The 26885-nt window shown below is 49.3% G+C and overlaps 1 protein-coding gene across 3 annotated transcripts in view; it reads right to left on the bottom strand.

Moving 5' to 3' along the window:
* The window catches only part of FXR1 (FMR1 autosomal homolog 1), a 165654-nt gene that overhangs the window by 4775 nt on the left and 133994 nt on the right, over positions 1 to 26885 (bottom strand). The window contains exons 8-16 of one of the 3 annotated variants that reach the window (XM_075340585.1): positions 19302 to 19472; positions 18659 to 18737; positions 17616 to 17725; positions 17390 to 17476; positions 17093 to 17300; positions 9024 to 9203; positions 8327 to 8527; positions 6995 to 7075; positions 6300 to 6391 (exon numbers count right to left, since the gene is read on the bottom strand). In XM_075340585.1, coding sequence (XP_075196700.1) covers positions 6300 to 6391; positions 6995 to 7075; positions 8327 to 8527; positions 9024 to 9203; positions 17093 to 17300; positions 17390 to 17476; positions 17616 to 17725; positions 18659 to 18737; positions 19302 to 19472 — 1209 coding nt within the window. Of the gene's footprint in view, positions 1 to 6299; positions 6392 to 6994; positions 7076 to 8326; positions 8528 to 8999; positions 9204 to 17092; positions 17301 to 17389; positions 17477 to 17615; positions 17726 to 18658; positions 18738 to 19301; positions 19473 to 26885 lie in introns of all 3 variants that reach the window. The other 2 variants (XM_075340584.1, XM_075340586.1) reach the window with 2 other exon arrangements.

Raw genomic sequence — 26885 nt, forward strand, 5'->3', positions numbered from 1 at the left:
GAATACCCGAGGGGCCGTGGCTAACCCGAAGGGGAGAGCCACGAATTGGAAATGATCCTCTCCTATCGCAAAACGTAACCAACGCTGATGTGACACTGCGATTGGCACATGTAGATAGGCATCTCTGATGTCGATGGACGCCAGGAACTTCCCTTGGGTCATAGAGGCAATGACTGATCGCAGGGACTCCATGCGAAAATGCCGCACCCGAACATGCTTGTTGAGAAGCTTGAGATCCAGGATGGGCCGGAAGGTACCGTCCTTTTTTGGAACTAGGAAGAGATTTGAGTAAAAACCTCTGAACCGTTCCTGAGCAGGAACTGGGACAAATCACTCCGTTTGCCTGCAAGGACGCCACGGCCTGCGAGAAGGCGGCGGCCTTGGAGCAGGGGGGAGTTGAGAGAAAAAAATCTGTTTGGAGGGCTGGAAGAGAATTCTATCCTGTAGCCGTGAGATATGTCGTCTCTCACCCACTGATCGGAGACTTGCTTTAACCAAGCGTCGCCAAAGTGGGAGAGCCTGCCACCGACTAAGGACGTGGTTGGAGCGGGCCGAGAGTCATGAGGAAGCTGCCTTAGTGGCAGAACCTCCTGCGGTCTTCTGCGGACGCGCTTTTGGGCGCCAGTTGGATTTCTGATCCTTGGCTGAGTTAGCGGACGAGGCGGAAGGCTTAGAGGATGACCAGTTGGAGGAACGAAACCTCGATTGATTCCTACCCTGGGCGGGTTTCCTGGTCTTTGTTTGTGGCATGGAAGTACTCTTCCCGCCAGTAGCTTCTTTAATGATTTCATCCAGCTGTTCACCAAACAGCCGGGAACCAGCAAAAGGGAGCCCAGCAAGAAACTTCTTGGAAGAAGCATCTGCCTTCCACTATCGAAGCCACAAAATCCTGCGGATAACAAGAGAATTAGCTGAAGCCACCGCAGTGCGGTGAGCAGCCTCTAGCATGGCAGACATGGCATAAGATGAAAAAGCTGAAGCCTGAGCAGTTAAGGTAACCATCTCAGGCATAGATTCCTTGGTGAGGGAATGCATCTCCTCTAGAGAAGCAGAGATGGCTTTGAGAGCCCACACTGCTGCAAAAGTCGGGGAAAACGCGGCCCCCGCAGCTTCATACACAGATTTGGCCAGAAGGTCAATCTGACGGTCAGTGGAATCCTTAAGTGAGGTGCCGTCAGCCACCGACACAACGGTCCGGGCTGAGAGCCTAGACACCGGGGGGTCTACCTTTGGGGAGTGAGACCACTCCTTGACCACCTCAGGTGGAAATGGAAACCGGTCATCAGAACCACGCTTTGGAAAGCTTTTGTCAGGGCAGGCTCTGGGTTTGGTCACAGCGGTCTGAAAACTGGAGTGGTTAAAGAACACACTCATCACTCTCTTAGGCGAGGTAAACTGATGTTTTTCTGCCAAAGAGAGTTGCTCCTCTTACACTGGCGGATTGAGATCCAGCACAGAATTAATAGAAGCAATCAAATCACTAAGGTCCGAGTCACCCTCAGAGAAATCGAAGGGATACATAGCCTCCGAGCCCCCAGTGAGGGCATCCTCCTTATCTTGAGTCAGCTCTTGAGACACAGCCGTGGGATGGGGAGTGGGAGGAAACCCTGCGCCTTCTCTTAGAAGGACGGGGTCTGGGATCAGATGATGAATCCTCCGTGAGCTCTGATGGACGGAGGTCACAGGATAGGAGTCCTCTGTCAAGAGTATTAGAGGCACCCTGTGAGGGGGGCTGATGCATATTCATCAAAGTCCTGGACAAAAGTCCCATGGACTCAGCAAATGACTGGGATATGGACCTAGAAAAGAACTCTACCCAGGCCGGGGGTTCAGTCACAGGTGCAGCAGCAGCCTGAGAGACCACTGGGGGTGAGACTCCAGGCTGTGGCACCGTTAAGTTAGAGCAACCATCACAGAGTGGATAAATGCTCGGCTCAGGCAGCAGGAGCTTACATGCAGTGCATGCAGCATAAAGCTTTGGAGCCTTGCTCCTTGTGTGAGACATGCTGCTGGAGTGGGGGCTTTGCAGAGAATGAACCCCAGGGAGAATATACAGAGGTCCACAACCGGAGACCGGCTGTGGCTTACCAGACCGCTGAGCGCGGTGTTGTGTGCCCTCCAGATCCCGAAGCCCGGTGGTCCCCCAGTGCGCAGCACCTCAGCAGAGATGCAGAATGCAGGATGTCCCAGAGCAGAGTGAACTCTGCCTGAGAAATGGGGCGTTCCTATAAAAGAGCGGGAACTGGAGGGCTATAGAGACCTGCAGGGAAGGAGGGACGCCCCAGCAGTGGGGAGTGTCCCTCCCCTGTGTAGAACGGCCGCCGGGAGGAGCCGAACCTGTCCCTCTGCATGAGTGACATGCGAGGGCAGGAAAACAAAACTAGGCCTCCGGCGAAGCCGGGGCCTAAATTTAATCGGCGAGGCCGACAAGCAGGCACCATCGGCGCGGTTCTCTGGCAAAAGCTGGAGAACCCGCCGGAAAAGTTAAAAACAATCACATACAGCATACTCTCCCCATACAATAAAGAACCAGGACCCCCAACATAAACGTCTCAGGTACTTAGCTGCTGAGACGCAGGGCCATGTCCCTGGGGATGAGTGCTCCGGACCAACAGAATCCTCAAGGGGCTGTGGATGGAGACCGGACTCCTGCCAGGCATGGAGACCGTGCTGGCTCCCACTTCAAGCCAGAGCCCAGAAGGGATGGTGAAGGAGCGCTGAATGTAAGGCTTCAGCCTTGTAAATCAACCTTAACAACACCGCCGACACAGTGGGGTGAGAAGGGACATGCCGGGAGTCTAGACATGGACCCGCTTTTCTTCAAACTCTTTCCAAAAGTCAAACAAATCAGATGAGAATGCATGTGTGGATGTATGACCTCCTGAACACAAAGCGATAAACTGGCTAGGACTGGCTACCAGGGAGTGTATAAGCTCAGAGGGAGGAGCTACACTTTTAGGTGTAGTACTTTGTGTGTCCTCCGGAGGCAGAAGCTTAACACCCATGGTCTGGGTCTCCCAAAGGAACGATAAAGATAACGGCCTTATGTGCACGGTGTCTTCCATTGTGGGGGTATTTTTATTTTTTTTTTTTTACGTAGTATTTGAAGCTTTTTTTTGTATGTGTATTTTTTCAAGAGAACCAAGTGTGAACAAAACTTAAAACACTACAATCAGTCAGTACAGCGTTAGGGTAAGTTCGCACAGTGCGTTTTTCACGGCGTTTTTGCTCAGAAAACTGCATGACTTTGCTTCTCCAGCAAAGTCTATGAGTTTTCATTTTTGCTGTCTGCACACAGCGTTTTTTTTTTAGCTGCGTTTTTGTGGTGCCACAAAAACGCAGCATGTCAATTATTTTTGCGTTTTTCACTGCGTTTTCCACCCATTGAGTTTAATGAGATGTTCAAAAACGCAATGAAAACAGCAAATTGCAAATATAGCTGCGATTTAGTGCGTTTCTATGACTAAAACCGCAGCTATAAAACGCAAGGGGTGGGCAGTAAAGTAACATGTACAGGAAGAGGATTCCTTCTGTCAGTAAATACATAAGCGTGAATCCTCCCATTACCGTCACCGCTGCGTCCACCTCCCGTCCTGTGCATGTCTGCTCCCGTGCGGCGCCATGTCTGGGCGGGAGGTGGAGGCAGCTGCGAAAACAAAAGTGAACAGTAGAAAAAAAAAAAATGTCATACTCACCTGTCTGCAGACTCCCGGTGCTATGTCCGCTCTCAGATCCTCTCCCGGTACCGCCGCTCTGGCTGTGTGCAGACAGCCGGGACATCTCCAATAGCTGCAGGACCTGGCGATGGATCACCTGATGCAGTCACCTGATGCATCAGCTGATCATAAGTCTCGCGGCAACGCCGGCGCCCGGCAGGCTTAAACTGCCAGCGGATGCCGTCAGGAGACTTCATCCCTGATTAACAGCAGCTCCTGCAGCGATCGGACGGGATCAGACTCGCTCCAGGAGCTGCCGGTAATCAGCACGAGTATTTTTTTTTTTTTGCACTGATGCATCATCTGATTGTATAAACAGCTTTTATACAATCAGCTGATGTGTGATGTGATTCACATCCTAGAACCTGACACATCATCTGATCGCTTTGCCTTCCAGCAAACCGATCAGATGATATTGGATCCGGATTGGACGGCGCGGGACCCTTGACCCAGGATTACTGCGGAGGGGGGTTCTTTATTTCAATAAAGATGGAGTCACTAATTGTGTTGTGTTTTATTTCTAATAAAAATATTTTTCTGTGCATTGTGGTTTTTTTTTTTATCTTTACTAGAAATTCATGGTGGCCATGTCTAATATTGGCGTGACACCATGAATTTCAGGCTTAGGGCCAGCTGATAATATACAGCTAGCCCTAACCCCATTATTACCCAGTGAGCCACCCGGCATCTGAAAGAGTTGGATACAGCGCCAGAAGATGGCGCTTCTATGAAAGCGCCATTTTCTGGGGTGGCTGCGGACTGCAATTCGCAGCAGGGGTACCCAGAAAGCATGGGCACCCTGCACTGTACCTGGCTGGACTCAAAAATTGGGCGAAGCCCACGTCATTTTTTTTTTAATTATTTCATGAAATTTATGAAATAAAAAAAAAATAAAAAAAAAAAAAAAAAAAAGTGCTTCCCTATATTTTTGGTTCCCAGCCAGGTACAAATAGGCAGCTGGGGGTTGAGGGTAGCCCGCACCTGCCTGCTGTACCTGGCTAGCATACAAAAATATGGCGACGCCCACATCATTTTTTTGTTTGGGGGGGGGCAAAGAAATCCTGCATACAGTCCTGGAAGGAGGATGCTGAGCCTTGTAGTTCGACAGCTGCTGTCTGCTCTCCTGCATACACTATTGGATGGAGGATGCTGAGCCTTGTAGTTCGGCAGCTGCTGTCTGCTCTCCTGCATCCACTAGTGGATGGAGTATGCTGAGCCTTGTAGGTCTGCTCCCCCTGACTCTCCCTCCAGCATACAGTCCTGGATGGAGCATGCTGAGCTTTGTAGTTCTGCAGCTATCTGCTCTCCTGCATACACTAGTGGAGAATGAAGAACATATGGAAGAAGGAAATGACATCAGACCTTTTTTTTTTCCAACAATCTTTAATGGCAATATTCACTGATCGAAAAAAGCAGCAAACCGCAGCCAAAAACGCACCAAAACGCGGTAAAAATGCATGCGTTTGTTTCTTAGCGCTAAAAAACGCACAAAAGTGCAGCGTCAAAAAAACGCAGTGTGCGCACATAGCCTTACACTCCCCTCCCCTGTACAAGCAACTCTGCTGCAAGTGTCTGTATTTGTTAAGGAATTTCCTATTTGCATACACAGAGAACTATACATACACTAAGGTCAGCAATGGTGTTTGATAAGGGAGAATGCTATATTCTTTACAAAGGGGACATTTTCCATTATGGCACTTTTATTAATTCCTCCCTTGCCTATTAAGAACCAGGACTTTTTATATTTGTGCATATGGAATCCCCCCATTCCCCACCCCCCGGTGGGTGAAATAGAGTATTTGTCTGAATGTGTGCATGTCTCCCTTCCTTTAATTTGCTTGATAGTAAACTTTCCTATCCATCCCTTATTGTTTCCAAAAACTGATCCGCATTATCATCTTAGCTATAGGTAGCTAAACCTCAGTGTGAAGGGTTTATGTAGTATGCCCCCAATTAATGCCAGGTGAGGCAGTCCTGCAGGCAAAATATAATTTTGTAGGATTGTGTGGCTTTTGAGATTTATATAAAACATGAAAATTAGAAAAACAATCTAAGTGTATATGCCTTAAAGACATTCTATGTAATGGGATATTGTGTACTTAAGTGCATGTGTAGAAGATCTGTTCATTTCCTTAAAAAGTACCTATCACATTAGATAATACTATTAACCATTAGATCTAGGGATAGTCTGCAGGTTAGTAACGTTAGGATGGTGACTGGCTGCAGTACAGAACATACAGCAGCAAGGAGAAATGAACATTCCACCCAGGAGCCACTGGTTTTCAGCCAAAGGTACGATTACAGTCACTGCTGGCTCTGCCGTGCATCAGTGCGGTTCCCGAGCCTGCTCCATAAACCCACAGCAACCAAATGCCATAAATATACGCCATGTGGTCATTATCAGATTAATGAGTAGAAAACATGACAACATAAAGTAAAAAATCTCACCTATGAACATAGTTGAAATGGTTTAAATATACCATGACTGTTTGGAGTTTTTTCTTTGAGAGATAGCTCAAATGAAAATGTGAATGGCTTAGAATAATAATGGACATTACAGATTTGACTTAAACTGCAGCTCACCTTTTCCTTTTTGCCTTTAGCAAGAGCTTCTTTAGGGAGGCTTCGCTGTCGACTTTGAGACTCAGCCCTTGAGATATAGTCTGCCACGGTCACTGAAAGGGGAAAGGTATGCATGATCGATAAATGTAAAAGGAATAATATCAAGTGTAAAGACCAACCTGCCATGTAGCATGAATGAAAACATTTAAAAGGGGTATTCATATCGGAACCATTCATGGCTTCAGCACGCTCACTGTCCACTATAAAGCAGACAGTAGTGGCTGGGACTATGGAGAATGCAGAGCGGGCTGTGCTATGATCACTGTATGAATGAGTTATGGACACATCACCCTCACTACAAGCTACAGCGTTTCCTTTACATTAACAGCTAAGTCTGTCATGGACAGGTCCCCACCTCAGCCATAAGTGGCTGGGATGGGAATACTTTTCTGGAATAACTTCAATTAGTACATTGACTATAATCCAAAAAAGTCACACTGCATAGGCTCAATTTGTGCATTGTTAACACATTAGTATTACATCAGAAACATGACACAAAAGGGTGGTATGCCGATAGGCACTTAAACCACCTTACAGGTCTAGATTTAGTAGTTAGAAACCTTGTCAGCGATACAACATGGCACAAGTTCCTGGAAATTAAAGCAGTGCAAAACCCATGCAGGTTAGTTCTCCATAACTGTACCCACATCAATTACCTGGCTGTCTATCTTCTGCCTGACCCCTGAAGCGACGCCTGCGGCTACGATTGCGTCGCTGGGGTTTTTGTTCACTATCATCTGTAACAGTAAAGTGCATTAACATCTTAGCTACTCTGAGATGAAGTACACCTATGTCATTAACCAACTTAGATCAAGTATTATCCACTCTAGAAGAATTTTCCACTAAATGTAAAATAAGCAGCACCACTCTGGGTTTTATCTTTTTATTTCATTGTCAGCGTACTATCATTGTCAGTTCTCTGGTCCTAGTAAAATACTTACCAGTCACAGTCTTCTGCTCTTCCCCACGCCTTTCTGGTGCCATTTTGCCATCTTGTGACTCCAGCTCCCTACTGACCAGACAGAGCTAACAGTCACAAGCCCACAATATAAGTCTATCAGAGCCTTGCATAGGTGATGCAGATTCCAGGCCACCCAACAAACGCTTCAGGAGATCACATACAGCAGAATAGGACCAGAGCAGCTCAGGGAGCAGCAGAACACGACGGCTGGTATTCTAATATACGCCAGGAACATGCATTAGTGATACTATGTATAGTTTTAGCTAAGTGGTAAAAAATTTCAGATGTTTGTCAAAATAAGAATTGCACTTTTGTCGCCATTTTTCGAGACCAGTTGCATTTTTCAGGATCTGGGGCTCAGTGGCAGCTTATGGCAACCCATTGGCGCCCCATGATCGTTTCCCGGGGCTGAAGATGGCAGCAGGGAACATTGCGATCCCCATCGAGGCGCGTTGGATTGCTCTGTCAAAGTTTGACAGAGCAACCTAAGGGGTTAACAGGCGTGGATGACTCCCCGATTGGTTCAGCTGACATGTGCAAGCCTGCATTAAAGGGATAGTCACGGAGGCCAAGGGCATATAGGTAAGTCCTTGGTTGTGAAGGGGTTAAAGACCATGTGTAGCCTTATTACTATTATTATTAATATTAATAATATTAATAATAATAATAATAATAATAATAAATAACTTGATATTTTTAGGAGCTTGGGATGTAAAAATATTACCTGTATACTACTGTACATTTCCTAAAACACACATCTGAAAACCTGAAAAATTGTATTGGCTACAATACATTTGAGGACTTACCACACCACATAAAAAGCCAATGGAGCAGTGATACAACAACTCCATAATATACTCCTAATTACTCGCTGGTGGTTTTGAGACATAATGTGGAAGTAGTGAACAGTTACCAATCATTTTTTTTCTGAAGCCTCCAATACTGAATCCTTCCTAACATTTATTTACAACAGGTGGCGTCTATAATCAAGATGTAATTTATCAGATCATGCCTATAAAAAACATACCCAAGCCGTTTTCATTGACTGATGCATTATCAGATTCAGTCATTCCATCCATTAGAGAAGCATCTTCATCGGTCCTCCTCCTTCGTGATCGCCTTCGACGGTTAGTGCTGTGGTGAGATTCACTTGCATCTGTATCAACTGTCTGGTCTGATTCTGTATTATCAAGTAAGCTGTAGGGGTTACTGTCGGGATCCTTGAGCACTGGAATATAAATCCAAATATGAAGAGCATTGCCTCATGACTATTTATGTAGCGATATACAGCATTAGTGATTAGTCCAAAATGCTTGAGACTAGGGAGGGTTTTAACACTGAACTGCATGATTCTGTGCCTTCTGCTTGCCTACAGAAGATCAGCACAGTTCCTATAGGCTTTAGTACATTCAACTCTATTTGCCAAGTTAGCTAACTCTGTAAAACGCCACCAGTCTTCAGAACTATAGGTGTCATTATGGAAACCTTGTTTTAACTTTTCTTTGGTCTCTAGCCAAATACAAATAAATATATAGCACTTTGGCCATTTACAAGGTATAATAACCCAACACATCTCTACAAACAGCCTCACCAGAAAACACTTTGCTCACAAAACTTTATACTACATTTCAAACAAATGTAGTATGTAAGCACATGTGATAAAAGTTTAGCACCAGGGAAACAAAACAAGATATCAATACCAGAGCTGATAGAAGATTTGCCACCTCTAGATCCTCCACGTCCTCGTCCTGCTGATCCACTTCGGCCTCTTCCTCCAGGGCGTCTTCGGCTGTCTCTCTGTTGGCGATTTTCTCTGTCGTCCTCACCAGCTAGGGACCAGTCACTCAATTCATCCTTCCTTTCGGATTCAGTTTCAGAGGGATTTGACAGTTCAGAGTTTGTACCTGTACAAAAAAAAAAAACCACATGAATACAGTGAAGCTAAAAGTCTACAAAGCTAGAAAAACTAAAGCTGTGCCATATTTTATGCACATGGAGACCTGAAAAAAAAAAAAAAAAAGCTGAAGAACTGAAAAACTTTAGAAAAAAGACTCGCCCACAGTGATCGCTTACTCCTTACACAGAATGGTCTGAGATTGTGTCCTTGGTGGGATTTAAACCCAGGTCCCGAGTGCAAGACTACTGTGCTAACCACTGAGCCATTGAGTAATGCCCATAAACAAAAAAAAAAAAACCCACTGGCAAAGCTCCAACTGAGGTTATGTAATAGGGCTATTCACATGACTTATATTTGTGTAAATAAAAAAAAATTAAAAAAATCTTAATTACTTACCGGTAATGGGATTTTCAGAAGCCCATGACAGCACAACCTCTCAGGTGGTGCTGTCATGGGCGAAAGGGAAAATAAAATTTTTGCAGCATAAACTAGTCTTTTGCATATTTTGGATGACACTTGCCTATGCAATGTCATGGGTGTGGGGTGAGAGGGCAAAAGAAGGGAATTTTGTTTACTTACCGTAAATTCCTTTTCTTCTAGCTCCTATTGGGAGACCCAGACAATTGGGTGTATAGCTTCTGCCTCCGGAGGCCACACAAAGTATTACACTTTAAAAAGTGTAACCCCTCCCCTCTGCCTATACACCCTCCCGTGCATCACGGGCTCCTCAGTTTTGGTGCAAAAGCAGGAAGGAGGAAACTTATAAATTGGTCTAAGGTAAATTCAATCCGAAGGATGTTCGGAGAACTGAAACCATGAACCAAAAGAACAATTCAACATGAACAACATGTGTACACAAAAGAACAACAGCCCGAAGGGAACAGGGGCGGGTGCTGGGTCTCCCAATAGGAGCTAGAAGAAAAGGAATTTACGGTAAGTAAACAAAATTCCCTTCTTTGTCGCTCCATTGGGAGACCCAGACAATTGGGACGTCCAAAAGCAGTCCCTGGGTGGGTAAAAGAATACCTCGATAAAAAGAGCCGAAAAACGGCCCCCTCTTACAGGTGGGCGACCGCCGCCTGAAGGACTCGCCTACCTAGGCTGGCATCTGCCGAAGCATAGGCATGCACCTGATAGTGTTTCGTGAAAGTGTGCAGACTCGACCAGGTAGCCGCCTGACACACCTGCTGAGCCGTAGCCTGGTGCCGCAATGCCCAGGATGCACCCACGGCTCTGGTAGAATGGGCCTTCAGCCCTGAAGGAATCGGAAGCCCAGAAGAACGGTAGGCTTCAAGAATCGGTTCCTTGATCCACCGAGCCAAGGTTGACTTGGAAGCCTGCGACCCCTTACGCTGGCCAGCGACAAGGACAAAGAGCGCATCCGAACGGCGCAGGGGCGCCGTGCGAGAAATGTAGAGCCGGAGTGCTCTCACGAGATCTAACAAGTGCAAATCCTTTTCACATTGGTGAACTGGATGAGGGCAAAAGGAAGGTAAGGAGATATCCTGATTGAGATGAAAAGGGGATACCACCTTAGGGAGAAATTCTGGGACAGGACACAGAACCACCTTATCCTGGTGAAACACCAGGAAGGGGGCTTTGCATGACAGCGCTGCTAGCTCAGACACTCTCCGAAGTGATGTGACTAGGAAGGCCACCTTCTGCGAAAGGCGTGATAGAGAGACATCCCGCATCGGCTCGAAAGGTGGTTTCTGAAGAGCCGTTAGCACCCTGTTAAGATCCCAGGGTTCCAGCGGACGCTTGTAAGGTGGGACTATGTGGCAAACTCCCTGCAGGAACGTGCGGACCTGCGGAAGCCTGGCTAGACGCTTTTGAAAAAACACGGAAAGCGCCGATACTTGTCCCTTGAGAGAGCCGAGAGACAAACCCTTGTCCATTCCGGATTGAAGGAAAGAAAGAAAAGTGGGTAAGGCAAACGGCTAGGGGGTAAAACCCCGATCAGAGCACCAGGATAAGAAGATCCTCCAAGCCCTGTGATAGATCTTGGCGGACGTTGGTTTCCTGGCTTGTCTCATAGTGGCAATGACATCTTGAGATAACCCTGAGGACGCTAGGAGCCAGGACTCAATGGCCACACAGTCAGGTTGAGGGCCGCAGAATTCAGATGGAAAAATGGCCCTTGAGACAGCAAGTCTGGTCGGTCTGGGAGTGCCCACGGTTGACCCACCGTGAGGTGCCACAGATCCGGGTACCACGACCTCCTCGGCCAGTCTGGAGCGACGAGGATGGCGCGGCGGCAGTCGGACCTGATCTTGCGCAACACTCTGGGCAGCAGTGCCAGAGGAGGAAATACATAAGGCAGTCGAAACTGCGACCAATCCTGAACTAATGCGTCCGCCGCCAGAGCTCTGTGATCTTGAGACCGTGCCATGAATGCCAGGACTTTGTTGTTGTGCCGAGACGCCATGAGGTCGTCGTCCGGCGTTCCCCAGCGGCAACAGATCTCTTGAAACACGTCCGGGTGAAGAGACCATTCCCCTGTGTCCATGCCCTGGCGACTGAGAAAGTCTGCTTCCCAGTTTTCTACGCCCGGGATGTGAACTGCGGAGATGGTGGAGGCTGTGGCTTCCGCCCACAGCAGAATCCGCCGAACTTCTTGGAAGGCCTGACGACTGCGTGTGCCGCCCTGGTGGTTGATGTACGCGACCGCCGTGGCGTTGTCTGACTGTATGCGGATCTGTCTGCCCTCCAGCCACCGATGGAACGCCTTTAGGGCTAGATACACTGCCCTTATCTCCAGAACATTAATCTGAAGGGAGGACTCTGTCGGAGTCCAGGTTCCCTGAGCCCTGTGGTGGAGGAAGACCGCTCCCCACCCTGACAGACTCGCGTCCGTCGTGACCACAGCCCAGGATGGGGCAGGAATGATTTTCCCTTCGACAAAGAAGTGGGAAGAAGCCACCACTGAAGAGAGGTTTTGGCTGCCAGTGAAAGAGAGACGTTCCTGTCTAGGGACGTCGACCTCCTGTCCCATTTGCGGAGAATGTCCCATTGAAGTGGACGCAGATGAAACTGCGCAAAGGGAACTGCCTCCATTGCTGCCACCATCTTCCCTAGGAAGTGCATGAGGCGCCTCAAGGGGTGTGACTGGGTCCGAAGGAGAGAGTGCACCCCTGTCTGCAGCGAACGCTGTTTGTCCAGCGGAAGCTTCACTATCGCTGAGAGAGTATGAAACTCCATCCCGAGGTAAGTCAGTGATTGGGTCGGTGTCAATTTTGACTTTGGGAAATTGATGATCCACCCGAACCTCTGGAGAGTCTCCAGAGCAATGGTCAGGCTGTGTTGACATGCCACCCGGGAGGGTGCCCTGACTAGGAGATCGTCTAAGTAAGGGATCACCGAGTGGCCCTGAGAGTGTAGGACCGCCACCACGGATGCCATGACCTTGGTGAAGACCCGTGGGGCTGTCGCCAGGCCGAAAGGCAGTGCCACAAACTGAAGGTGTTCGTCCCCGATGGCGAAACGCAGGAAGCGTTGATGCTCTGGTGCAATCGGCACATGGAGATAAGCATCCCTGATGTCGATTGAGGCTAGGAAGTCTCCTTGGGACATCGAGGCGATGACAGAACGGAGAGATTCCATCCGGAACCGTCTGGTTCTCACGTGTCTGTTGAGCAGCTTGAGGTCCAGAACGGGGCGGAATGATCCGTCCTTTTTTGGCACCACGAACAAGTTGGAGTAAAAACCGCGACCACGTTCTTGAATGGGAACGGGAATCACAACTCCTTCTGCCTTCATAGTGTTCACCGCCTGAAAAAGTGCATCGGCTCGCTCGGGGGGCGGAGATGTTCTGAAGAAACGAGTCGGAGGACGAGAGCTGAACTCTATCCTGTAACCGTGCGACAGAATGTCTCTCACCCATCGGTCTTGGACATGTGGCCACCAGGCGTCGCAAAAGCGGGAGAGCCTGCCACCGACCGAGGATGCGGTTTGGGGAGGCCGAAAGTCATGAGGAGGCCGCCTTGGAGGCGGTTCCTCCGGCGGTCTTTGGAGGACGTGACTTAGACCGCCATGCAGAAGAGTTCCTCTGGCCCTTCTCTGACCTGTTGGACGTGGAGGATTGGGACCTGGCTGAGGGCCGAAAGGACCGAAACTTCAATTGAATTTTTCGTTGCTGAGGTCTGTTTGGTTTGGACTGGGGTAAGGACGAGTCCTTTCCCTTGGATTGTTTAATAATTTCATCCAATTGCTCGCCAAACAAACGGTCGCCAGAAAATGGCAAACCGGTTAAGAACTTCTTGGAAGCAGAGTCTGCCTTCCATTCGCGTAGCCACATGGCCCTGCGGACTGCCACCGAATTGGCGGACGCTACCGCTGTACGGCTCGCTGAGTCCAGGACGGCGTTCATGGCGTAGGACGAAAAGGCCGATGCCTGAGAAGTCAAAGACACAACTTGCGGAGCAGAGGTACGTGTGACTGCATTAATCTCAGACAGACAAGCTGAGATAGCTTGGAGTGCCCACACGGCTGCAAAGGCCGGAGCAAAAGACGCGCCTATGGCTTCATAGATGGATTTCATCAGGAGCTCTATTTGCCTGTCAGTGGCATCCTTGAGCGATGAACCATCTGCCACTGATACTACGGATCTAGCCGCCAGTCTAGAGACTAGAGGATCCACCTTGGGACACTGAGCCCAACCCTTAACTACGTCAGGGGGGAAGGGGTAACGTGTGTCATTAAGGCGCTTAGTAAAGCGCTTGTCCGGAAATGCTCTGTGCTTCTGGACAGCATCTCTGAAGTTAGAGTGATCGAAAAACGCACTCCGTGTACGTTTGGGAAACCTAAACTGGTGTTTCTCCTGCTGTGAAGCCGACTCCTCTATAGGTGGAGTTGGGGGAGAAAGATCTAGCACCTGGTTGATGGACGCTATAAGGTCATTTACTATGGCGTCCCCTTCAGGTGTATCAAGATTGAGAGCAACGTCAGGATCAGAGCCCTGAGCTGCGACCTCCGCCTCATCCTCCAGAGAGTCCTCATGCTGAGACCCCGAACAGCGTGATGAAGCAGGGGAAGGTTCCCAGCGAGCCCGCTTAGCCGGTCTGGGACTGCGGTCCGTGTCGGAGTCCTCCCCGTGGGACCTAGGTGTCACCCCAGGAGCACTCTGCTGCACCGACCGAGAGGGGCCTGGGGGCGATGAACTCACAGTGCCCGGGGCCTGTGTGACTGATCTGGACTGCAAGTATCTTAGCAGACCATCTGTCCATAGACTGAGCCATGGATTGTGAAAGCGACTCAGAGTTTCTCAGCCAAAACTGCAAACTCTGTCCCTGCCACCTGGACAGTGGAAGCCGGCGGTTCTACCTGAGCCGAGGGTCCCACCAGTGCCCGAGGCTCCGGCTGAGTGAATGCCACAGGGGCCGAGCATTGCACACAGTGAGGGTAGGTGGAACCTGCAGGTAACATAGCCGCACAAGAGGTACAGGTTGCAAAATAAGCCTGTGCCTTGGCACCCTTGCTCTTTGCAGATGACATGCTGTAGTCTCCTGTAGTCATATATATATATAAACACTTCGGCACCCAAGGGGGGCCAGCACCGGGTAACCGATGTGGCTTACCGACCGCCCAAAGCGGTTGTGTGTCCACCAGATTCCCTGCCTGGGCCTCCCAGAGCTGTAGAGCTCGTTCTGAAATCCTCCACCGGCAGAAGTGATTGTAAATATGGCTGCCAGAGCTCTCAGGGGAGGAGGGAGCCGTGGGCGTGACTAATAAAGTGCGGGAATCTGGTGCCCCACAGTGCTCAGTGAGGGGGGAGGAGAACACCTAAGTATGCTCCAGCCCTCACTGCCGACGTCCAGTCGACCGTCCAGCCCTTACCCCTGACTGGCAGGCCCGGGGGCGGGAGTTATGGTACTAGGCCGCAGAAGCCGGGGACTAAATTTAATAACGCGACCGGCAAACAGGCGCGGTCGGCGCGGTACTCCCGGTCGTCACAAAAAAAAAAAAAAAAAAAAAAAAACAGCAGCCGCTGCAGCGTCTGTAACACAGGCACTCCATGCACCGTCCCCAAGGGGACACAGAGTACCTTATAGATGCAGGGCCTGTCCCTGATGATACTCAGTCTCCTGTCCGTCAGATTCCCCCAGGGGCTGCGGAGGGAGCCCGGTCCCAGTGAATGGTGACCGGTTAGGATCCCACATCTCCCAGAGCCTCTAAGGGATGGGGAAGGAAAAACGGCATGTGGCTCCAGCCTTTGTACCCGCAATGGGTACCTCAACCTTAACAGCACCGCCGACTTAGTGGGGTGAGAAGGGAGCATGCCGGGGGCCCTGTTGGGGCCCTCTTTTCTTCCATCCGATACAATCAGCAGCTGCTGCTGACTAAAATGGGAGCTTGAGTGAATGTGTGCCTCCTTCAACACAAAGCATAAAACTGAGGAGCCCGTGATGCACGGGAGGGTGTATAGGCAGAGGGGAGGGGTTACACTTTTTTAAGTGTAATACTTTGTGTGGCCTCCGGAGGCATAAGCTATACACCCAATTGTCTGGGTCTCCCAATGGAGCGACAAAAGAAAAAAAAAAAAAAAAAAAAAAAAAAAAAAAAAAAAGGGAAAGAAAATGATCGGATGCCACACTGATCTCACCCATATAACCATATTTCATCTGATTTGTGGAGATGGTTTCCAATTCTTAAAAGGGAGTCTGTCAGAAGGTTTTGGCCATTTAGTCCTTGAGTAGAAAACTGTAGAACACGAATCCATAAATTTCACTAATTAGGCTGTGTGGTGGTTTCAATATTTTCAGTATTCTATCAGCAGGAGATACTGGACTACTAATCTCATGCAGAGCTGTCAGGCTCATCTGTGTAACCACTCCCCCACCTTTGATTGGCAGCTTGCTCACAGATCGGTCTACAAAAGGAAGCTGACAGTCAAGGGTGTGGGCTGGATTATACACAGGGTTGAAGACTTGTCTCTTCTACATCTGTATCAGCTAAAATATGTATTACATGAAAACTACACCAAGCAGCCGAGCAAGCGATACATCATGGGAATCAGGCTTTCTTGCCCCCAGGCTATGCTGCTCTCAGATTATATAGCGAATGTCTTCGGACAGATTCCCTTTAACATCTGAAACTATTTTTTCTTGTAAATATTGATAACTGCTGATATATAAAATTGACAGCTATATGTATTGCACGCAGATGACACTACAGATGAAGAAAAAATAAATGACAATTTTTTTTTTTATAAGCTCCTGTGAACTTAATCCAACTCTCCTTCAGTATTTTCAATCTACCACAAGAGCCCAATCGGGTTCAAATTGGGGCTATGCTCAGGCCACGTTTTTAATCAAACTTGCTCAGCCACTGCATATTATAGGTCTTCAAATAATAATGTGAATAATTACTGATTTGATCTTCATTTTGTTTGAGAGCATGTCAGTTGCTTTTGTCCAGACTAAAACTGAACATTATGTAACATTGTGAGATTGTCAGAGAAACAAGGAAAAAAAAAATCCCAAAAAACTACTCTAATACAGCTGAAAGTAAACCAAGATTTGAGTAGCGCTCCAAAATTATCTAAAAAACAAAAATGTATCTACCAAGCCCATATTTTTCCCCAAATTGCAAGTCGATGAAATATGATTATTCCAATGAAGTGGTTTCTAATAGCCCAATGACTCCACATCACAGCAGAACAGATGACATTCGCAATGTCAATGGGTTATAATGTCCAACATCATGAGCCAACAATACATAACCATTTTTTTTTAGGTAATGGCTTGTCGCAAGTTCCATTATTAATATTTGTATGGCTGCAGAAAGGACTCCATTTTTTCCAAGGCTTAAAATGGAGGAATCCGTATTTTTGGACAGAGTTTCGTATTAAAAAGCAAAAAAAAGTCTAAAGACTAAAAAGGGTTAGGACCCACATACCATAGCCAGATGTGTAATTGGGTCCTCTACGACCTCTGCCTCTTCCACTATAGGACCTGCTGCCACGGACAGACGAGGCAGTACTTTCATCAGTGGCATAACCCTTTTCTTTCTCTGTGCCTCGGCTTGAGGATGGTCGGAAACCCATTCCAATTTGACGAAGCTGTTCATCGATTTGAAGTCTTTCAAGTCTTAGCTGCTCTACTTCCTAAAAATTTAAACAAGGTTGTAACATTACCCTCCCTCAGAGGCTACCACAGTGCTTTATAAAACAAACACAAATAAAGTCAGACTTACTTTTAGGTAGGCAATATGATATTCTAGAAGAACCTGCACATTTCCAATACTTTCCTTCGTTCCAACAAAAACAAACGGAACCATACCCTGCACAAATAAAATAGACGCGTATACACATAAAAAAAATCTAAGCACGATATAGAAAGAAAACAAAAACAGAAAGGGGCAAATAGCATGAAAATAAAGTGACATCAGCTTTTAATTATACAACATGGTGTCAACTCACATCTTCGCGGGGTAACTTTGTTTCATTATCCCCTTCAATTCTCACTCTTACAACTCCAGATTTATCCACAATCTCTTGAATGACTTTTCCATTTTTTCCAATAACTTTCCCTGATAACAAAAGTTAATAAGAACTTTAAAGAAAACCTGTCACTTGCTTACATAAATAAATGAGTCTAATACTTTGAAAAAATCCTTGAGCTTCTTTGATTATTATCTGTTTCGCGCTGTTTCTCCCATTGTAGAAACATTCACGGTTATTGCTTTTGGAGCGCAATGTATGGAATTCCTGGTTGGAGTCCAAGTGGGTGTTTCTTCAGAGTGGTCTCTGGAGGCGTGTGTTTTGAGCCCTCCCCTCCTAGATGCGACCTAGACAGCTCAGCGAAAAATCTTATAGTCTTATCAGTCTCATATGCAGTCGGTGATAGGCAGTGTTTGGAAGTGGTAAAATCAAATGCCCAGAGAGGAGTGAAGAAAATGCCCAGAGAAGAGTGAAGAAAATGCCCAGAGAAGAGTGAAGAAAATGCCCAGAGAAGAGTGAAGAAAATGCCCAGAGAAGAGTGAAGAAAATGCCCAGAGAAGAGTGAAGAAAATGCCCAGAGAGGAGTGAAGAAATGCCCAGAGAGGAGTGAAGAAATGCCCAGAGAGGAGTGAAGAAATGCCCAGAGGAGTGAAGAAATGCCCAGAGAGGAGTGAAGAAATGCCCAGAGAGGAGTGAAGAAATGCCCAGAGAGGAGTGAAGAAATGCCCAGAGAGGAGTGAAGAAATGCCCAGAGAGGAGTGAAGAAATGCCCAGAGAACACCGAAGAAAATGCCCAGTTGAAGTGCAACAACAGATCTTCTAATGTTGTGCTTCAAAAGCAATAAAAGTGAATATCTCTACAATGGATAGACATCGCAGAAAAAAGTGGCAGAATCCAAAGGAGCTCAGGGATTTCCACACAGCATATGACTCAATCTTTTGGAGTAGTTAACATATGTTAGATGCCATCAAAATTAAAGGCTCAGGAAAAGAAAAGAAAAAAAATAGTAATCAAATCTTACCAACAAGATTTCTGGGCACCTGGATGAAATCTTCCACAAATTCCAAAAAACTGCGAGCTTTCTTGACTGCTTCTGCACTCTAAAACAGAGCCCCATTTTACAGTTTTAAACAATTGTTAATTGTTTTTATGGCCATTAAAACAATCATTGCACACAATAAATTAAAGTACTAAGAGCAGCATAAAACGCAATTTTCTTAAGGTCAGGCATATCTTTTTAATGATGAAACATGTAAATCAGCCTACTGCAAAACTAAAGAACTAAGAGGTTGCTGCACAGGAAACAAGGCAGAGAGCAAATTCCCAAGCAAAATTACACACACACACAGGCACACACACACAGGCACACACACACAGACACACACACAGACACACACACACAGACACACACACACAGACACACACCTCCTGCAAACCAGACAAACCCCACTAAGAAGCAGGCCAGACAATCCCAACTCTTATAATTTGGGATTCAGTGTACCACCCTCAGGTGCCAATTAGAAATTGCTTTTTCAAGGGTTTAAACGGAAGTCCCTGAAGGAGCCATAAACAGAGACAAAGATGTGAGGACAACATGGCCTTAGTAACTAATGGAATATTCCTACACAGATTTTTCGTATAAACAGAAATTCCATGTGACACACCTCTCCATAAATTCGAAACGTTCCACTGTCTTCTTCCAATTCGATAGCTGTAATACCAGGAACTTTCCTGGCTTGCTGGATGTTATTTCCATGTGTACCTATGGCGAGCCCCATTAAATCTTCTCTAACGACAAACTCTTCATGAAATGCTGCGGCAAGCTGCTTTGTACACTAGAAAAAAAAAAGATTTGCAAATGGAATAGTTTGATTGCTTTATAGAGAACAATAAAGCACTCATACGAAGTCAATTTTAGATCTGTCATATTTGTCTGCAAGCGGGGCTATATATTCTGCTAAAATAATGGACAAGTGGAAGCAACCCGACAGAACCCACTACTGCAAGCCTGACAGGCATAGGTGGTAGCCTTTGCAAAGAAGGGAATTTTGTTACTTACCGTAAATTCCTTTTCTTCTAGCTCCAATTGGGAGACCCAGACGATTGGGTGTATAGCTACTGCCTCCGGAGGCCACACAAAGTATTACACTAAAAAGTGTAAGGCCCCTCCCCTTCTGCATATACACCCCCCGTGGGATCACGGGCTCCTCAGTTTTAGTGCAAAAGCAAGAAGGAGGAAAGCCAATAACTGGTTAAACAAATTCAATCCGAAGGAACATCGGAGAACTGAAACCATTCAACATGAACAACATGTGTACCCGAAAAAAACAAAAATCCCGAAGGAAACAGGGCGGGTGCTGGGTCTCCCAATTGGAGCTAGAAGAAAAGGAATTTACGGTAAGTAACAAAATTCCCTTCTTCTTCGGCGCTCCATTGGGAGACCCAGACGATTGGGACGTCCAAAAGCAGTCCCTGGGTGGGTAAATTAATACCTCAAGTTAGGGCCGTAAAACAGCCCTTCCCTACATGGAGGCAACCGCCGCCTGCAGGACTCTTCTACCTAGGCTGGCATCCGCCTAAGCGTAGGTATGCACCTGATAATGTTTGGTGAAAGTGTGCAGACTCGACCAGGTAGCTGCCTGGCACACCTGCTGAGCCGTAGCCTGGTGCCGTAATGCCCAGGACGCACCCACGGCTCTGGTAGAATGGGCCTTCAGCCCTGATGGAACCGGAAGCCCAGCAGAACGGTAGGCTTCAAGAATTGGTTCCTTGATCCATCGAGCCAGGGTGGATTTGGAAGCCTGCGACCCTTTACGCTGACCAGAGTCAAGTACAAAGAGCGCATCCGAGCGGCGCAGGGGCGCCGTGCGGGAAATGTAGATTCTGAGTGCTCTCACCAGATCCAACAAATGCAAATCCATTTCATATCGATGAACTGGATGAGGACAAAAGGAAGGTAAGGAGATATCCTGATTGAGAAGAAAGGGGGATACCACCTTAGGGAGAACTCCGGAATCAGGCGCAGCACTACCTTGTCTTTGTGAACCACCAGGAAGGGAGCTTTGGCTGACCGCCAGTGGCGTAACTACCGCGGTCGCAGCGGTCGCGATCGCGACCGGGCCCGGGCGGTTTGGGGCCCGCGGGGACCCGGCAGATCAGCAGCCAGCTCCTCTCAGTGAGAGAGAAGCTGCGCTGATCTGTCACAGTGCACGCGCCCACTATATGACCCGCTGCCGCCCCCGACACCGGGCCCTCCTGCCCGATGTCAGCGGCGGCACCGGGGCCCCCCTCCTCCGTCACCGCGCACAGTAATAATGAAGCAAAGAGCGGCCGGCGCCGCTCTATGCATCATCATTCTGCCCCTGTGCCTGTGCGGTGACGTCACTCCTGTGCGACTGCTGTGCTGAGTGCACAGAGCGCAGGGAGGGAGGACGCCGACCGCAGCACCGGGAGGACGAGCAGCAGTGGAAGGAGGAGAGCAGGGACTCGGGAGTACAGCATCAGTGGAACAAGGAGACGTCAGGACAGAGCAGCAGTGGAAGGAGGAGAGCGGTGAGTACTTGGTTTTTTTTTTTATATATATATGAGTACACGGTGGTCAGAGGCCTGGAGTGGGGAGGCTGCATTATACTGTACATGGAGGCCTGGGGTGGGAAGGCTGGATGATACTGTACATGGAGGCCTGGGGTGAGGAGGCTGCATCTGTACATGGAGGCCTGGGGTGGGGAGGCTGCCTGATACTGTACAAGGAGGCCTGGGGTGGGGAGGCTGCCTGATACTGTACGAGAAGGCCTGGGGTGGGGAGGCTGCATGATACTGTACATAGAGGCCTGGGGTGGGGAGGCTGCCTGATACTGTACAAGGAGGCCTGGGGTGGGGAGGCTGCATGATACTGTACATGGAGGCCTGGGGTGGGGAGGCTGCCTGATACTGTACAAGGAGGCCTGGGGTGGGGAGGCTGCATGATACTGTACATGGAGGCCTGGGGTGGGAAGGCTGGATGATACTGTACATGGAGGCCTGGGGTGGGGAGGCTGCATCTGTACATGGAGGCCTGGGGTGGGAAGGCTGGATGATACTGTACATGGAGGCCTGGGGTGGGGAGGCTGCATTATACTGTACATGGAGGCCTGGGGAGACTCCATTATACTGTACATGGAGGCCTGGGGAGGCTGGCAGCATTATTATACATGGAGGCCTGGGGAGGCTGCATTATACTGTACATGGAGGCCTGGGGTGGGGAGGCTGCCTGATACTGTACATGGAGGCCTGGGGTGGGGAGGCTGCATGATACTGTACATGGAGGCCTGGGGTGGGAAGGCTGGATGATACTGTACATGGAGGCCTGGGGTGGGGAGGCTGCATTATACTGTACATGGAGGCCTGGGGAGACTCCATTATACTGTACATGGAGGCCTGGGGAGGCTGGCAGCATTATTATACATGGAGGCCTGGGGAGGCTGCATTATACTGTACATGGAGGCCTGGGGTGGGGAGGCTGCCTGATACTGTACAAGGAGGCCTGGGGTGGGGAGGCTGCATGATACTGTACATGGAAGCCTGGGGTGGGGAGGCTGTCTGATACTGTACATGGAGGCCTGGGGTGGGGAGGCTGCATGATACTGTGCATGGAGGCCTGGGGAGGCTGCATTATACTGTACATGGAGGCCTGGGGAGACTCCATTATACTGTACATGGAGGCCTGGGGAGGCTGGCTGCATTATTATACATGGAGGTCTGGGGAGGCTGGCTGCATTATTATACATGGAGGCCTGGGGAGGCTGGCTGCATTATTATACATGGAGGCCTGGGGAGGCTGGCTGCTATATTATACATGGAGGCCTGGGAGGCTGGCTGCTATATTATACATGGAGGCCTGGAGAGGTTGGCTGCATTATTATATATGGAGGCCTGGTGAGGCTGCATAATAAACATGAAGGACACCTTATACATTGAATATAGAGGTGTAATATACATAGAGGTCTATGAGGCTGCATTATACTGGAGGTCTATAGGGCTGCATTAAAATGGAGGTCGGGGGGGGCTGTATAATACAAAATGAAGGGACACCTTATACATGGAATATAGGGGTGAATTATACATGGAGGAGTATGGGGCTGCATAATACCATCTGAAGTTTTATGGGGTTGTGTTATAATACATATAGGACTATGGGGGCTGCATTATAATATATGGAGGACTATGGAGGCTACCTTATACATGGACTATGGAAGTGCATTATAAAACATGGAGGACTATGTGGTGCAGTATAATATATGGAGAACTATGGGGTGAATTTTAATACATGGAGAACTATGGGAAATGCATTATAATTGAAGGGCTACTTTATACATGGAGGATTATGGGGGTGCATTATAATATATGGAGGGCTATGTATCTGCATTCTAATATATGAAGGGTTATGTGAGACCCTTTATACAATTATTTGGAAGGCTATGTGGGGGCTGTTATAGTATTTTGAGAACTTTATACAGGGGGGACAAAGATACAAGTATGGGATGGAAATGTTTTGTGCTGAGGGAAAAAGGCTCTTTCCCTCAGCACCCAACTTTCCCATGCTCTGCTATACATCTCTCAACACCCAGCTTCCCATGTTCTGATATACATCTCTCAGCACCCAGCTTTCCCATGTTCTGATATACATCTCTCAGCACCCAGCTTTCCCATGTTCTGATATACATCTCTCAGCACCCAGCTTTCTCATGCTCTGATATGGGAAAGCTGGGTGCTGAGGACAAGATAAATATCAGAACATAGGAAAGCTGGGTGCTGATAGAGGGATTTCAGGGTGCTGTGGGTGAGAGCCAAGTGTCAGCGTCATTATCCTGTACCCCAAGTGTCAGTGTCATTATCCCTTACCCCATACCTCCCAACCGTCCCGGATACAGCGGGACTTTCACGCTTTACGTTGTTTGTCCCGTTGCCACGATCGGGACGGCCGGCTCCCGGGCTCCGCCCACCCACTCTCTCTCCGCGTCCCTGCTTTTCCCTCCTACCATCCCAGTAGACGTGGCATAACAGAGAGGAGCGCTGCCTGTGCTGCTGCTGGTACAGTAAAATCTCCCCAGCGCTGATTTCCCTCCCTCCCCCCCGGCCGGAGCCTCTCTGTGCGGTCGGCCGGCCGCCTGTCTGTGCGGTCGGCCGGCCGCCTTTCTGTGCGGGCGCCCCCCTGCCGCCTGTCTGTGCGGGCGCCCCCCTGCCGCCTGTCTGTGAAGGCGACCGGCCACCTCACTGTGTGGGCGACCGGCCGCCTCACTGTGGCTCCCTGCGTGTCCATGCTGGAGGCCCGCCGGCTGCCTGCGTGTCCATGCTGGAGGCCCACCGGCTGCCTGCGTGTCCATGATGGAGGCCCGCCGGCTGCCTGCGTGTCCATGATGGAGGCCCGCCGGCTGCCTGCGTGTCCATGATGGAGGCCCGCCGGCTGCCTGCGTGTCCATGCTGGAGGCCCGCCGGCTGCCTGCGTGTCCATGCTGGAGGCCCGCCGGCTGCCTGCGTGTCCATGCTGAATGGGTGTGGATGGGGAGTGGATATGGGCGTGACTGTGAAATGGGTGTGGTTAGGGGGCGTGGCCTAAAATACGCGCGCCGCAAACTTTGTCCTTCTTTTCCTTCTTTAAAAGTTGGGAGGTATGCCTTACCCCAAGTGTCTGTGTATGTGGAGGGGGGGCCCAGGTCTAAACTTTGCACCGGGGCCCATCCAACTCTAGTTACGACACTGCTGACCGCGCTGCTAGTTCGGACACTCTCCGAAGAGATGTGACCGCTACCAGAAAGGCCACTTTCTGTGAAAGTCGAGAAAGTGAAACATCCCTCAGAGGCTCGAAGGACGGCTTCTGGAGAGCAATTAGTACCCTGTTCAGAACCCATGGGTCTAACGGCCTCTTGTACGGAGGGACAATGTGACAAACCCCCTGCAGGAACGTGCGTACCTGAGGAAGTCGTGCTAGGCGCTTCTGAAAGAATACAGACAGCGCTGGGACTTGTCCTTTAAGGGAGCCGAGCGACAAACCTTTTTCCAAACCAGAGCAGGAAGGAAAGAAAAGTAGGCAATGCAAATGGCCAGGGAGACACTCCCTGAGCAGAGCACTAAGATAAGAATATCTTCCACGTCCTGTGGTAGATCTTGGCAGACGTCGGCTTCCTAGCCCGTCTCATGGTGGCAATGACGTCTTGAGATAATCCTGAAGACGCTAGGATCCAGGACTCAATGGCCACACAGTCAGGTTCAGGGCCGTAAAATTCAGACAGAAAAAACGGCCCTTGGGACAGTAAGTCTGGCCGGTCTGGTAGTGCCCACGGTTGGCCGACCGTGAGATGCCACAGATCCGGGTACCACGACCTCCTCGGCCAGTCTGGGGCGACGAGGATGGCGCGGCGGCAATCGGAGCTGATCTTGCGTAGCACTCTGGGCAACAGTGCCAGAGGGGGAAACACATAGGGTAGCTGGAACTGCGACCCATCCTGAACTAAGGTGCCTGCCGCCAGAGCTCTTTGATCGTGAGACCGCGCCATGAAAATCGGGACCTTGTTGTTGTGCCGAGACGCCATTAGGTCGACGTCCGGCATCCCCCAGCGGCTACAGATTTCCTGAAACACGTCCGGGTGCAGAGACCATTCCCCTGCGTCCATACCCTGGCGACTGAAGAAGTCTGCTTCCCAGTTATCTACGCCCGGGATGTGAACTGCGGATATGGTGGATGCTCTGTCTTCCACCCACATCCGAATCCGCCGGACTGCCTGGGAGGCTTGCCGACTGCGTGTTCCGCCTTGGTGGTTGATGTATGCCACCGCTGTGGAGTTGTCCGACTGAATTCGGATCTGTTTGCCTTCCAGCCACTGCTGGAAGGGTTGCAGGGCAAGATACACTGCCCAGATTTCCAGAACATTGATCTGAAGGGTGGACTCTTGCTGAGTCCACGCCTGTGGTGGAGAAAGACTGCTCCCCACCCTGACAGACTCGCGTCTGTCGTGACCACCGCCCAGGATGGGGGTAGGAAGGACTTTCCTTTTGACAATGAGGTGGGAAGAAGTCACCACTGAAGAGAGTCCTTGACCGTCTGAGAAAGGGAGACGTTCCTGTCTAGGGACGTCGACTTCCCATCCCATTGGCGGAGAATGTCCCATTGCAGTGGACGCAGATGAAACTGCGCGAAAGGGACTGCCTCCATTGCTGCTACCATCTTCGCTAAGAAGTGCATGAGGCGTCTTAAGGGGTGTGACTGGCCTTGAAGGAGAGACTGCACCCCCATCTGTAGTGAACGCTGTTTGTCCAGCGGAAGCTTCACTATCGCTAAGAGAGTATGAAACTCCATGCCAAGATATCTCAGCGATTGGGTCGGGGTCAGAATTAACTTTGAAAAGTTGATGATGCACCCGAAACTCTGGAGAGTCTCCAGCGCAACGTTCAGGCTGTGTTGGCATGCCTCTTGAGAGGGTGCCTTGACAAGTAGATCGTCCAAGTAAGGGATCACAGAGTGACCCTGAGAGTGCAGGACTGCTACCACTGCTGCCATGACCTTGGTGAAAACCCGTGGGGCTGTCGCCAGACCGAAGGGCAGGGCTACGAACTGAAGATGCTCGTCTTCTATAACGAATCGTAGCAAACACTGGTGCTCTGGAGCAATCGGCACGTGGAGATAAGCATCCTGATGTCTATTGATGCTAGGAAATCTCCTTGAGACATTGAGGCAATGACGGAGCGGAGGGATTCCATCCGGAACCGCCTGGTTTTCATGTGTTGAGCAGTTATAGGTCCAGAACGGAACGGAAAGAGCCGTCCTTTTTTGGCACCACAACCAGATTGGAGTAAAAACCGTGACCTTGTTCCTGCAGAGGAACAGGGATTACCACTCCTTCTGCCTGCAGAAGAGCATCGGCTCGGTCGGGAGGTGGGGAAGTTCTGAAGAATCGAGCCGGAGGACGAGAACAGAACTCTATCCTGTACACGTGAGACAAAATGTCTCTCACCCACCGGTTTTTGACCTGTGGCAGCTAAATGTCGCCAAAGCGGGAGAGTCTGCCACCGACCGCGGATGCGGAGAGAGAGGGCTGAAAGTCATGAGGAAACCGCCTTGGTAGCGGTTCCTCCGGCTGCCTTCTTTGGGCGTGATTGAGCCCGCCAGGAATCTGAGCCCCTCTGAGCCTTTTGAGTCCTTATGGACGAGGAAAACTGGGACCTGCCCGAGCCTGGAAAGGATCGAAACTTCGACTGTCCTTTCCTCTGTTGGG

Source organism: Anomaloglossus baeobatrachus, chromosome 3, assembly GCF_048569485.1.
Source record: "Anomaloglossus baeobatrachus isolate aAnoBae1 chromosome 3, aAnoBae1.hap1, whole genome shotgun sequence".
Classification (NCBI taxonomy): domain Eukaryota; kingdom Metazoa; phylum Chordata; class Amphibia; order Anura; family Aromobatidae; genus Anomaloglossus; species Anomaloglossus baeobatrachus.